This window comes from Heterodontus francisci, chromosome 11 (genome assembly GCF_036365525.1).
Source record: "Heterodontus francisci isolate sHetFra1 chromosome 11, sHetFra1.hap1, whole genome shotgun sequence".
NCBI lineage: Eukaryota > Metazoa > Chordata > Chondrichthyes > Heterodontiformes > Heterodontidae > Heterodontus > Heterodontus francisci.
The window spans coordinates 64,236,284-64,250,397 of NC_090381.1; the positions used below are offsets into that span (position 1 = coordinate 64,236,284).

General features: G+C 44.9%; 1 protein-coding gene across 3 annotated transcripts in view; it reads right to left on the bottom strand.

The window, feature by feature from the left end:
- The window catches only part of kcnab1a (potassium voltage-gated channel subfamily A regulatory beta subunit 1a), a 322,091-nt gene that overhangs the window by 117,105 nt on the left and 190,872 nt on the right, over positions 1-14,114 (bottom strand). For all 3 annotated transcript variants that reach the window (XM_068041466.1, XM_068041465.1, XM_068041467.1), the window contains one exon: positions 10,140-10,177. In XM_068041466.1, the coding sequence (XP_067897567.1) occupies positions 10,140-10,177 (38 nt within the window). The remainder of the gene's footprint in view (positions 1-10,139; positions 10,178-14,114) is intronic.

Below are 14,114 nucleotides of genomic sequence, written 5' to 3' on the forward strand. Positions count from 1 at the left end.
CATGATGACGGTCTTCCGAGAATCGTTGATTTGTGTAAGGTCTTCCGACAGGCCAGGACACACAGTTCTGATGTTCCAGCTTGCAATACGAAGGGCTGGTACCTTCTTTCCTTTTTTCATGTTGTTTGGTGCGCTGTTGCAGTCCACTTTTCGAGCAGTGACCCTGAGCTCCAAGCACCCATTGAAGCAGGTGGACTGTGGCGGGACAGAATCTTATTGACCGGGGGCTGCCCGGTTTGAGGCGGGTGGTAGCTGTCCAGTGAGGTGCGATGACCTCTCCCACCGACAAAGGCAAACCGTGGCGCCTAATCTCTACGCCAATTTAACTGGACTTATAACCTGTAACTGCTGCCTTCCGTGTTGTTTCAGTCGCTGTGAGGCGACTATGGAGTGACCTCTCCATGGCGCATGCCTAGGCGAATGTATGGAGGTTGAGAGTTGCCCAAGCGTCAAAACCCCCCTCTCGGCCTATCTGGTGGGGTCCAAAGGAGTGCAGAGCACGACGTTTGGCACCGGTGTGGCTGCAGGAACTGCCAGAAACATGCCAAAGGTGACGACTGCCTACGGGGTTCCGCTCCGGATTTTCTGTTAGGGCTTACTCCCTTAGCCTTGGTCTCTCCCGAGACGCCCACAAGGCAGTGGGGTTGTTCGGGCCCCTACACAGGTACAGGAAGATGCCGGTGGGAGGAGCGGGTGCGAGGGGGAGCTGGGGGGGGGGGTGCGGGGGAAGGGGGTGCAGGGGGAAGATGGTGCGAGGGGGGGCTGGGAAGCGGTTGTGATGGGGGAGGGGGGTGCGGGGGGGGGGTGAGCTGAGAGAGTGGAGCTGGGAAGGGGAAGGGGGGGTGGAAGGGGAAGGGGGGGAAAGGGGATGCAGGTAATAAGCCATTTTCTCAGTTCCCACCATCGACGCCTGGAAAGCTCATCCGCGTCCTTCGGGAGGTGAGCGACATCCTCAGGCGCCGGTACCAGCATTGCCGACATCTCCCGCGGGCGCTTTGAAGTTGCGGCCGAGGAGCCATTCATAGCTTTTTGCGTGTTCGGGGCATCCCCTCTGTGATACTTATTTCCCTAGGGTCCCGCTGCTCCTTCTTCTCTGCAATGGACTTACCGCACGCCGTGGCCGCGGACACTCCGGACCGTGTCGACAGAAGGATCGGAGATCAAAGTATCACCAGCTGTACTTTGCAGTTTCGTCCGGATTACGTTCAATTTCATTGAGAAAACTAAGAGCAGGTATGGCTGGGGGAGGGCAGTGGGCCCAGGTAACATAAACTAGCTGTTCGCTTGTAGTTCGGGCTAAAATGAACTGATTAAAGAGCCAGGGGAGTTTAAACAGTTTAAGAGAGATCTTGAACATACTCAATGACTGAGCCTCTACAGCCCTCTGGCATAGAGAATTCCAAAGATTCACCACCCACTAAGTGAAGAAATTCCTCCTCATCTCAGTCCTAAATGGTCTACCTCTTAATCTGAGACGGTGTCCCCTGATTCTAGACCCACCAGCCAGGGGGAACATCCTTCCTGCATCTACCCTGTACTCAAATCCTTTTGTAATAAAGGCCAACATACCATTTGCCTTCATAATTGCTTGCTGTACCTGTATGTTCGCTTTCAGTGACTCATGAACAAGGGCACCCAAGTCCCTTTGAGGTTCAATACTTCCCAGCCTCTCACCATTTAAAAAATACTCTGTATTTCCAACCAAAGTGGATAACCTCACATTTCTCTACACTGTATCCCATCTGCCAAATGTTTGCCCATTCATGTAGCCTCTCCAAATCCCCTTGAAGTTTCTTTGCATCCTCCTCACAAATCACACTTCCACCTAGTTTTGCATCATCTGCAAACTTGGAAATATTACATTTAATCCCCACATGCAAATCATTGATATAGATTGTGAATAGCTGGGGCCCAAGCACTGATCCTTGCAGTACCCTACCAGTCACAGCCTGCCAACCTGAAAATGACCCATTTATTCCTACTCTTTGTTTTCTGTCTGTTAACCAGTTCTCATTCCATGCTAGTGTATTCCCCCCAATCCCATGTGCTCTAATTTTGTTTACTAACCTGTGTGGGAATTTATAAAAAGCTTTCTGAAAATCTAAATATACCACATCCACCAGTTCCCCTTTATCGATTCTGCTGGTTACATCCTCAAAAAACACCAACAAGTTTGTTAAACATGATTTCCCTTTCATAAATCCATGTTGACTCTGCCCAATCCTACCATTATTTTCTAAGTGTCCTGTTATCACATCCTTTATTATAGTTTCTAGCATTTTCCCTCCTTCTTTAAATAGTGGGGTTACAATTGCCACCTTCCAATCTGCAGGAGCTGTTCCAGAGTCAATAGAATTTTGAAAGATGACCACCAATGTATCTACTACCTCTACAGCCACCTCTTTCAACACTCTGGGATGTATCTACTTTAAGTCCCATTAATTTATCTTGTACTTTTTTAAAACTAATATTAATATCTTGCAGTTCCTCATTTACATTAGTCCCTTGATTCTCCATTATTTCTGGGAGGTTTTTAGTATTTTCCCCTGTGAGGACAGAAACAAAGTATTTGTTTAGTTTCTCTGCCATTTCCTTATTCCCCACTATGAATTCTCCTGATTCCGCTTGTAATAGACTCTCCTTTGTTTTTGCTAATCTTTTCCTTTTTACATACCTATAGAAGCTTTCCCAGTCCATTTTTATGTTTCTCGCTAATTTACTCTCATATTCTATTTTCCCTTTCTTACGGCTGAATTTTGTTAGTGCTTCGGAGTTCTGAAGGCTTGTGAGTTGAGGCTGGCTGGCCGTAAAATCAGCTTGGGACAGTCGGCGGCAGCAGGTAGGTTAATTTGCATTTTAATTTAACTAATTTCAATATTTTAATGAAGGCCCAGCCATCAAGCGGTGCGGTCGGGGGGGCTGCACTGAGGCCTCGCCGCTGCTCCTAATACCTGGCGGGGCCTTCTTGGCATCGTGGGTCAAGGCAGGCTGCTCTCACTAGCATTTTAAGGGCCTTCCTGCCACGATCCACAGCGTCGAGGGGCTAATAAAATTCAGCCCTTAATCTTTTTCTTGGTCCTCCTTTGCAGAATTCTAAAATGCTCCCAGTTCTCAGGCTTACCTTTTTTTTGGCAAATTCATTGCTTGGATGCCTGAAGAACATGCCAACTTTGTTTTAAACAAATTGAACAATTCTGTAAATCATGACAATTCATCTCCTCTGGCCTTAAGACTCTAAGAAAGCCATTAGCTAAACAGCATAGAGTTACATGAATAGTAGCAAGCACCTTGGACTATTATCTCTCTGGCAGAGTGCCTAGGATAAAATTAAGTAATTCCATCCATTCAACAGCCACATCTCGTACCTTGCTCTATCAGGTGACCATCAATGTTATTTGCACAGCTGTGACATGAAGCAATCCTCGTACATCATTCACAAAGCATTTACATACCAGACTTAACCTGTCAAGAACTTTGCTAGATCAGTCTTTTTATGTGGTGTTGAAACATCATTGAAAAATCCTTCCTCCTCCTAGTTGACAATAACTCATTATGCTCCTGCTGTATGTGGAGCATTGTGAATGCATTAGAAAGACAGGTTACCTAGCATGGTAGTCTATTTCATTCCGTGAATGAATGGATTCTCCCTCTCTACCATCCCTCCCATTGATCCCCATAGCTCTGATTGGAGCTCCATTTCCAAATCAGGGTGCACCACCTAGCTAGACTCTGTACTATAAGTTAAAGTAAACTGGTAATCAAATATGCTGCTTCCCTTTTATGGAATGCAAAAATAAACAAAGCCACCTTGACAAACTAGCATACGGCATTCCCTTCTGCAATACCAAGCCCTAGAATCCTGTGGTGTGTAAAGAATGTATTATTTTAAAGAATGAAGAACACTCTAACAAAGTGGGGAATCTAACCTTTCTTCAACACTCTTCAGTTCACCCTTTGGGGGTTCATTAAGTTTTGTAGTATAATTAATTTGAGGCTTCATTTCCATACTGATAATTAAAAGGATTGCACCAACTACTTACCACAGTAGGAATGAAAATAATTCCCATAGGGCCCAGGAAACTGGTAAATAATTGTACATACTGAAGGACTGCTTGGGAACCATGCATTGTATTTGCATAGTCTGTCCACACAAGATGGATTTCCAAAACCATCCACTAATTCTGCCTTTACTGTGTCTCAACTTGTGAAGATGCTGATTTGGCACAAACCACATTGCTAAAGACATTTGAAAACAGCAAGTACACTGTTGGGCTAATAGCAGCCTATTTCCAATTCTTCACTTAGTTGTCAGTTAGATAATATTTGTTTTTTAAAAATACATTATTTTCTAGTTGTCTAAACATTACACCAACAAAACGCTGGACTAAATTGTCTATATTATTTAATTGATGTTGTATAAATGAGAGTTACAGTGGAAAACTAGAAGTGACTGAGAGGGTTTGTAGTGTCCAGTGACAAAGGTTCCACACTTTACAATGATATTTTCAAAAAACTTGATTGGTTAAAAATTGGTTAGTACTCGTTTTCACGAGCAGGGGTCATGATTCGAGAACTGCCTGCACCCATTACTATTGAGGCAAGCAGCACACAAACTTCACACTGTCTGCCTCATTTCCATAATTTCTGTATACAGCCCAGCACGACTCACTCTGCTGGCTGGCTGCACATACAACAGGGGCCTATGTATGTGCAAGGCTAGCACTTGTTATAGCTAGCCTCTAGCTCTTAAATGCAGTCTGTCCCTCTTAAAGAGAAGCTGCACTGAATCAAAGGAGGCTGCTATCAGTGCTGCAATTGGAGACTACTCCAATGGAACATCAAGACAGACAGATGAATCCGAGCTTCACGTATGCAACGCTGGAGGCCTTAGTCTTGGAGGCTGACAGGAGGAGAGATGCCACATTTCTGCAAGGCGCAGGAGGCCCTCAAGGAGTGGGAGCAAGTCGCCAGGGAGGTCAATGGAAGGAGTCAGGACCTGATGCCCTGGCAGCAGTGTCAGAAGTTTCATGGCCTCACAAGGGTATTCAAGGTCAGTGAATGCATCTTTACATGACATCTCCCACCCACCAAGCCACCATCCTCTCACACTACTCAATGCACCACACCCCATCACTCAACCAGCCGCATTCCCTAGCATTCAGGAATCACACCTAACATTCAGATACTCCACCTTACCCTCACACACCTTCCAATGATGCCAGCTTCACATCTACTACTTGCTGCCCTGAAAAACATCCAGCTATTCAGCTATGGCAGGCTCATCACTCAAACAAAGTGCAATACAATGACTGACATTCTTCCCTCTCTTGCAGGACAAGGTGGCATGAAATAGAAGGGATCAGCAAAGAACCGGCAGAGGTCCGACATGCCTTCATCCCCTGAACCCAATGGAAGAGAAGGTGCTCCAGATCCTGGAGCCAGCTGTAACAGAGGCCATGGCATCCCATGTCACTGAGGACATCCATAACATAAATGTTACTGCCTTATACCCCTTCTCAACTCCCACCTCACCTCATCCTACTATCTGGAATGCCAAGCAAGCTACAGACAACGTGACCATGAACCTCTTGCTTTACTCCCCACCCCGCCCTCCCTTCACCCCAATCCTCCTCTTCTGATTTTCTCCTTTCAGAGACCCAAGCACTGTTGCCTGGCCAGCCAGAGCAGCCTAAGGAGAGAGCAACACCACAGCAGTGATGAAAAGGTCCTGTCATTTGATATGACACTTGTGGCCACCAGCTCAGATGCTTGCGCTCTGTTAACCTTAGAGACTAGTATAGAGTCAGGATCTGTAGGTGGTTAGTCACTTGGTGTGAGTGGGCTGCAGCCAGCGTGAGGGCAAGGAAAGCTCATGCACCAGCTTATTGGAGGGTTAGGTCACAGATCAGTACTACCAAAGGGGACTTAGATGAGGAAGGAGTTTGTTGGGGGTGGCCTACAGAGATGCTTGTGTATTGGCAGGGCTGCCAGCCAGCCTCCTGTCATTGTCAAGGAGCTTGGCGGAGTCTGGCTCCAATGTGGTGCATGGAAGTGGTGGTCAGCTGCATGACAGCACTAGTGGACGCAGCTGTGATGCAGCATCTGATGGCTGATGTCTCAACTTCCATTGCAGCACAGGCAAAAGCCACCCAATGTCTCAGTGCTGTAGTGGAGGCCAGACAGAGGTCATGAGATCCATGCTTGCTGCCATGTAGGCTCAAACTGCTGCCATCTTGCTGCACCATGGAGCACAACAAGCCTGCTGTCCTCTCTCAGAATGACAGCATTTGTGCTCCCATCACTGCCATTCTATCAGTCCTTGCTCCTGCCTGTCAGCCAGCCAGCCCAGACTGCTGCTGTCCATGTTGAAGTGGTGCAGTCCGAAGCTGGACCCTCAAGACCCAGAGCTGCTCGAGAGCATTTTGAAAGGCCATCTGCAGTCCCCTCCCACTGAAAGCCAGCAATCTTCCACCTGCCCTGCAGCAGCCACTGGGGTAGCACTGTGTAGGAACACTAAGACAGGCAAAGACTTCTGCAGACAGGCACTAAGAAACTGTACAAGGGTGAACAGTTCACTTTTTTTTATATAATTGGATGTATTGTAAGATAAGGATGTGAATGGAATGTTTTTTATTGGTTCATTTTATTGTAGGATGTTGGCCAAGGGAATGCTGTGATAGGTGTTACAACTGAGGCTGGAGGAATGCACTGTCTTTCTCTAGTTCCACTTCTCCACTGGTCTGGCGTCCAGGTACACGTAGATGGCTGTCACTGGGATCTTTCTGGAGCAGTTCTCTTCAGACGTTGAGGATTAGTCTGGCAGGTTTTCCAGGAGAAATGCTGCATCAGTTTCTCTAGTTCGCGCACTGGATTCTCAGGGTTTCTCAAAGAGGTGGAAAAGGATGAGCAGGTGGCTTCTCTCTTTTAGCAGGCTTACCCCCCAACTGACTCAAAACAATATCCAAAAATGAAACCAAAACTCCTCAGCCATAAACCCAGACATGTGACTTCTCTGTAAACAACTCCGACAGCCAGCAAGGCTCCTTAGGTTGATTTAACTTCATTACCTCTTCCAGTAAGTGCTTGTTTTTAAACAAAGTCCCCAGTGTCCTTCCAGTGACCCTTTTAAAAAAACAAATCCAGCATCTCCTCACAGTCTTCTAAACACAGGTCCTCAAAAATTATGCATAATGGAAGCCTCTTCATAACATAGGGCATCTCAAATGGATACAACGGTGGGGAATGGTGGGTCCATGGTGGTAAAGGGAAATTGTCCTTTCGGAAGCACAGTCTGAGCAGGTGCTCTCGGATAGCCTGTCCTGAGAAAAGGGGCCCAGAATGCATCCTCCCTGCCTCCTCCTCTTCCTCCTTCTCCTGAAAGGACCTCCAGATTCCTGGTGACAATGGTTATGCCCTCATGATGGCAATGTTATGGAGGACGTAGCTAACCATGAACTTGGCAACACGCTCCAGTGTGTACTGGAGGGCTCCTCCCCCAAGTGGTGTAGGCATCAGAAACTTTGTTTCAGCACCCCAATGGTCTGTTCCATGATATTCCTGGTGATTCCATGGCTCTTGTTATACGCAGGTTGTCCCCGCATGGCAGAGGGAAGTCATCAGCCAGGTGTAATGGTGGTAGCCTTTGTCCCTGAGCAGTCACTCTAGTTGTTCTTGGAGGTGTGAAGACACTAGGAATAGCAGACTGCCTCAGAATGAAGGCACCATGGCTACTTCCTGGATAGCGGATATTCACCGACATAATGTACTGTGTATGGTCGCACATCAACTGCACCTTGATGGAACAGTAGCCCTTGCAGTTCCTATACCTCTCCTCATTTACATGGGGATCCTACAGAGCCATGTGCGTGGAGTCGATTGTGCCTTGCACTGTTGGGAATCCCGCTATCCTGACAAAGCCACGTGCCCTCTCATCCTGCTTCTCCCTACTGAGGAGGAAAATTTTGAATTTGCTCTCCTGGCATAGACGGTCTCCATCACCTCCCAGATACATTGATGGATGGTATACAGGAAGATGTCGGATATGTTGCCTATTCCCACCTGGAAAGATCTGGACGCATAGAAGTTTAATGCCACTGTGACCTTTACAGCCACTGGCAGAACCATCCTCACCCTGGTGTGAGGCTCCAGGTCATGTGAAAGGAGGTGGCCCAGTTCTATTACCACTTCATTGCTGAATATGATTCGTTTCAGGTACTACCCCTGGGTTAGGTTGAGGTAACAGAAGTGCTCTCAAAGAACATGTGGTGGGTAGGACCTCCTCCTTCTCCCTCTTCGTAGCCTCTGCTCCATTTATTGATCATGTTGTAGACACAGATGCACTGTAACCACAGAACTGATACTTGGACTCCCTGAATGTATGAAGCAGCTCACCACAAAACCTCAAAAAACAAGCCACAGAACTTCCACCATCTTTGCCAGAGCAGAAGTCAGTCAAAAGCACCTCATGTGCAAGCTGAATAACTTGCCCTTTAAATAAGATGTGTGGTGGTGGGGTAGGAGGTATCCCTTGTGCTGCTGAATGCATGTTCAGCTCAGTGTGATTAGCACAGGCGTTCAGTGCACATTCGCAGACCAAGTTTGTGAAAAATGCATCAAATCAGCCTGAACAGTTGATTAAGGTCACAATCAGACCTCTTCTCACACTGCCGGTGCACACATGACCTGCCCAGCACTAGCATCCTGCCCAGCATGGGGTGCCACATGGGATGCACCAGAAGTGGCCGGGAGCACAGCCCATGCCATTTTATGGCTTCGGGGCTTCTGTAGTGCCGGCACGAGCAGTGCCACAAAGCCCAAAATCGCAGTCAATATGTTTATCAAATTATTAAAACACAAAAAATTATGTTTCATTACAGCTACTGGAAAAAGTAACAATTAGAAATAGAAACATGAACAAAATTAAAGTACAGATTCATAAAAGATACTTTGAACCTGTATGAAAATAAAAGATATGGGGCTGGATTTTGATGTCCCGCGCTGCTGCAGTTCTGCGGCAAGCGGCCGCATAACTTAATGATGACGGCTACCGCCCCCAATCAGGTGACGGGGTGGCATCGGCGACGCTGTGAACGGCATCACGTAATGCAGGAGCAGGTGCTGGCACCATTTTTAAAAAGCTGCCAGCCCTGCAAACAAAATGCAGAGTTGACCCTTTCCCTCTCATCTATAAACAATTTGCAGAATTTACCCCTTCCCCTCCTTGGTGGCACCAGCTTCTCATGGACAGGAAAATGAAGGCTCGTGAGTGCTGCACGTCAAGCTCAAGATTGGTAACGGATGGGAATATCATGGCGGATGTCATTGAAATGTATGCAGAAAGGTATTTTAAATATTCTAACGAGGATCCCGTCGCAGAGCAACGGAGGTGCTGCCACGGAGCTTCCCTGCACCCGGGAAGATCGGGCCTAGCAATCCTGGCGTCGGGTCCCATGGCAGCCACTGCCACTCCAATTCTCCGGCACCCCCTCTTCCTGCCACGGAACCCGACGTCAGGCCAAGTACAAAATCCAGCCCATCATCATCTTAAGTATGTTTTTCCTCTAATATTTCAGAAAAACAAAAGGCTGTAATTCCTAGCACAGGAGAAGATGCAAACTTTGCGCTTGGCTTAGGAAGAAACCAGTAACCCTTTGCTCTTCATTCCATCAGTGGATGATGGGTGGGACTTCCACCTGCTCCCCACATGGCTACAAGAGACGTTCAAGGCACTTAAGTGGGTGGTCCTGGGGATATCTGCCCATTATGCCTTCATTAGGTCTGCAGAAACATCCCTAGTGAGAGCAGGCATGGGTTCTGTACTGAGACTGAAGAAATGTTTTTAAAACTTTCATCTTCAGCCTCCAGCTCCCTCTCTCTTCGATTTCCTGGCATGCCTGCAGGTAATATGTGTCTGTTACTCTTTTCCACGCAATTGCCTCTATACCACCTTTACAGGTGAGGGACGAAATGTACCAGAAATGAGGAAACATCTTAACTTGGAATTGTACATTCCACAACGGCTACAAATCTGTCAGAAATGACAATTGCTACAGAAATGTTAGTTCCAAATATAATACAATAACTATATTCTTTAATAACTACACAATATCATACTTTTAAATGAATAAAACTGTTCTTACCTCATCAGAAATCTGACCTCCAAATGTCACCCAGGTTCCTAGAAAGAAAATAATATACAGAAATATACTGTCAAGGCAGGTGCTACAGGAGGTGACATAGATGAAATGAGCTGACTGTTTCACACAGTATTTTTAAAATATGTTTAATTAAAATGGCCTGTTATATAAGTTATATACATAATATTACTCATCAGCAATGCTTACCTTTAAATCCCTCCCTGCTCTTGTCCCTTCCTATTTTCATAGCCATCTCCAATCTCCCTTTCCCAAACTCTAGAATGCATCTGAGTGTGGCCTCTGTGTATCTGCCCACACCAATGCCACCCCTCCTGCCAATTCCGTACAGCCCAACACTGACAGTCATTGCTTTCAGCCACCTGGAGCCCAATCTCTGAAAGTTTCTTCCCAAACCTTTACATCTCGAATTCCTTTAATCCTCCTTAAAACCCAATAATTTGACTATACTTTTGGTAACTCCTCTTAATATTTCCTTCTTTGGCTCAGTGTCCATTGTTGATCATCAGCCATTACACACACAAGAGAAGATGCAACACATCAGGCCACACTGGGCCAAAGCACTCCAAACTCAAAGACAGTTGCAGACAGGGAGTGTCCTTGAATACAAGACTGTCACTTTACCATATTTTCAAATCAACTATATAATGGCATAACTTAATTCCAACACTTCATGCAACAAAGCTGTGCATAATTAAACAATCCTACTGATTCTGTAGTCAGTCTGTTGATTACATTGCTATATAGCTAGCCATTACTTACTGTGCAGTGAAACGGAGATATCTCCATCCAGAGCTCCATTGAACTATTAGATAGTAGTCAAGATTGAAGAGCAATCTTGAGTACTCTGTGGCCAATTTATCACTTTCCATTGAGGCTGATCCAATGCAGGCTCTTACCACAGAATCAGATTAAAAATTGAGTAAAACTGTAGTGTACATCATATATTTTAGAATTATATTTTATTAGCAAAGTCAGTTTCCATTTTGAGTACAATTAGAGACACTTGCTGCATGTCTGATCATCACAGGCATATGAAGCAAGCAGGACCTCCCAAATCATGCCCATCATAAGCTTCAAATGTGTCCCCTCACTGAACTAAATTTATTTCCCTTAAAAGTTTAAGTAAATTAAACACAGATGTTTAGTGATTTAACTTTTCCGTTATAATTTTAGGCCAACTACACCCCAAATCTTAACTCCTTTGAAGGCTGAACCTCTTAAGATAAACTTCATACTCTCCTACTTTCACACTACATTGGTTTCACAACAGATAAATGCTGTTCTGGAAGTTGCCTTTTTGCTGTGAACACAAATTAAACGCGTGAAATAAATGCCGAAATTGAAACAAGATTTTTTTTCAATAGCACTTCCTTGTGGCCCAGTCTTGACAATATGGATACTCAATGTGTAATGGTGCCGTATCAACAAATTGGCTGTTCACTTTATGCCTGCTTTTTGAAACTGCTTACAAGCATAGAAATGACCCTAATAAAAATAACTCAAAGTGAAGTCTTGTGTTCAGTAAATTAAGCTTTTTAAAAGCTAGTTAGCATACAACAGATCAATAAAGAATCAAAATGTTTGGACTTCAAAGATTTAACTTTCTGTGAAGTAGGAATATTCCCAAAGGTCATGCTTTTATTTGGTATCTTTTTTTGAATGTTTTATTGATTACCTTTCTGCTTTAGATAAAAGGCAACACAGTGTTATATAAATACAAGCAGTTATTGATACTCATCTATTTAATATAACCATTAAATTGATGTAACACATCAGCAAAGTGTATGGATAAATATATGATATTTATGAAGTCCTAAAATCTGTAAATAAATACAGTAGACCTAACATTATTTAGCAGCAGAACACCAATGATGCAACTTAACAATTTAATCCCAGGACTTTAAGCAGAAAAGCCACTTTAGTACACATATTTATTACTTGCAATTTTTATTAATAAAAACCATATTATGAATTGGAATTAATTTTGGAAGCTCTGTCCCGAAGAAGTGTCTTCAAAATTATTCCACCGGCAGCACAAATACACTATACAAGAGCATACAGCATGGGACGAGAAAAGGCCACACAAACTTTTACAGACCTTATGCCCTTACATAGATCTACTTCATTATTTAAGATCCGAAAGGTAACTTCCCAACTCCCAAAACTAATCAAACAAAACTCCTGAATATTTATCCATTTCCACGGTTCAAATCTGACCTGCTGCCATCCACAGACAGCATCGCTCCTCAGCCCGAGCAGCACATGAGCCATTGGCAGGGAATTTCCTTGGAGCTACTCCTGCTTCACCACTGTAACTTCTTCAGAAATGTGGCAGAATTCTGCTTCCTTGCTGCTCCAAGGAAATTCCCTACCATTAGGCTGGATTTTCGCCACTGAAGCGAGATAAAGGTTTGTTTTCGGGTCAGAAACCTGCCTCTGGAGGGGAAACTGATTAAAGACTTTCATGTGGGTGAACCCTTAATTGGCGTGGAGACAGGTTTCCTTCTAAGTAAGGGTAGCAGGCGGGCTCTCCAAATTGGAGGGCCAATCAGAGGCCTTCCAGCTTCAGAGCAGCATCTAATTGCAATGAATGGTAAGTAACTGGAAGGGTGCTTCAACAAGATGGTGCCCTCTCAGCCGCTTTTTAATAACGTATAAAGAAAAACAGAAGAGGTAGCGAGGCCACCACTGTGGGTGTGTTGGTGGGGGCAGGGGGGTGGAGGGAATCCCTCTACAGGGTGGTTTTTGGCTGAACCCCCACCCAGGCAGGCAGGGAGGGCCTGCTAGGAGCACTTGCACCCTGGCCTGCTGCTGGGTGCCCACCTCTGGCAGTTAATCTGCCCTGTGTTGCATCGGGAAACTGAAGGCCAATTTGAAAATCCCAGTCAGCCTCCTAAACTCAGCTTTAACAAGGCTCTTAATGAGCCTAACTGCCTGCCTCGCGGGAGCAGGCAGCTTTTTCACGTCCCGAACTCGTCTCCTCCAAAATGTCCAGCACCAGGAATGGTGTTTTGTAACCGACACACGCAGGTATTTTCAGGGCCCCCCACCTCTGCTCCCACCTCCATGGGGCCAAAAAATTCAGCCCATTGTCTCTCAAGGAGTGTTTTATCATTTCACTCCATATTTATTATCATCAATTTCTATCTTATTCCCAACAAGATTTTATCCAACTCTTTTTTGAAGGAATTATTGTATTTTCTGCAAGTCTTGTTCTTGTCTCCGCAACTAAACTATTTCTCTCAATCTTGAGTTCCACTTGAGGCTTGTTAATTTTGAAATTGAGTCTTTTAGATTTGTAGTTTCAGTCTAATTGAAATAATTTGCATATCTAGATAATCTCTGGCATTCAACATTAGAAGGACCTGGGACCAAGCTCACTTACGCATTGGGCGTGTTAAGGGGATAAGGTAATGACCCGAACACCTCATGAGGAATATTCAGCTCACTAGTAAATGAAACAGACAGCAGTCTGTCCAGCTGTGTTGAAAATCAAAACTAAACCATATCACAAGACACTGGAGGAGAAACTATTACACATTGTGCAAGGGGAAAGCATAATACGCATCAGATTAAACATCCCAACCACATGACCATCAATCCAGTCGATATACTACAGAATTACTATCACTTAGATAAAAATACAATACAGCAACTGAAATGTTGCTTCTGTTTATACCTTACAGGGAAATTCACAAATGAAACAATTACAGCAAATGTTGCTGTAATTGTTTCATTTGTGAATGTCCCTGTAAGGTATAAACAGAAGCATTTTTCCTCTACGGGTGCCCATTGCAACCCAGCAGGTATAACTTTAAAGCAATATACTGCGGATGGTGTAAATCTGAAATGAAAACAGAAAGTGCTGGAAACACTCAGCAGGTTTGGCAGCATCTGTGGAGAGAGAAGCAGAGTTAATGTTTCAGGTCTGTAACCTTTCATCAGAACTGGCAAAGG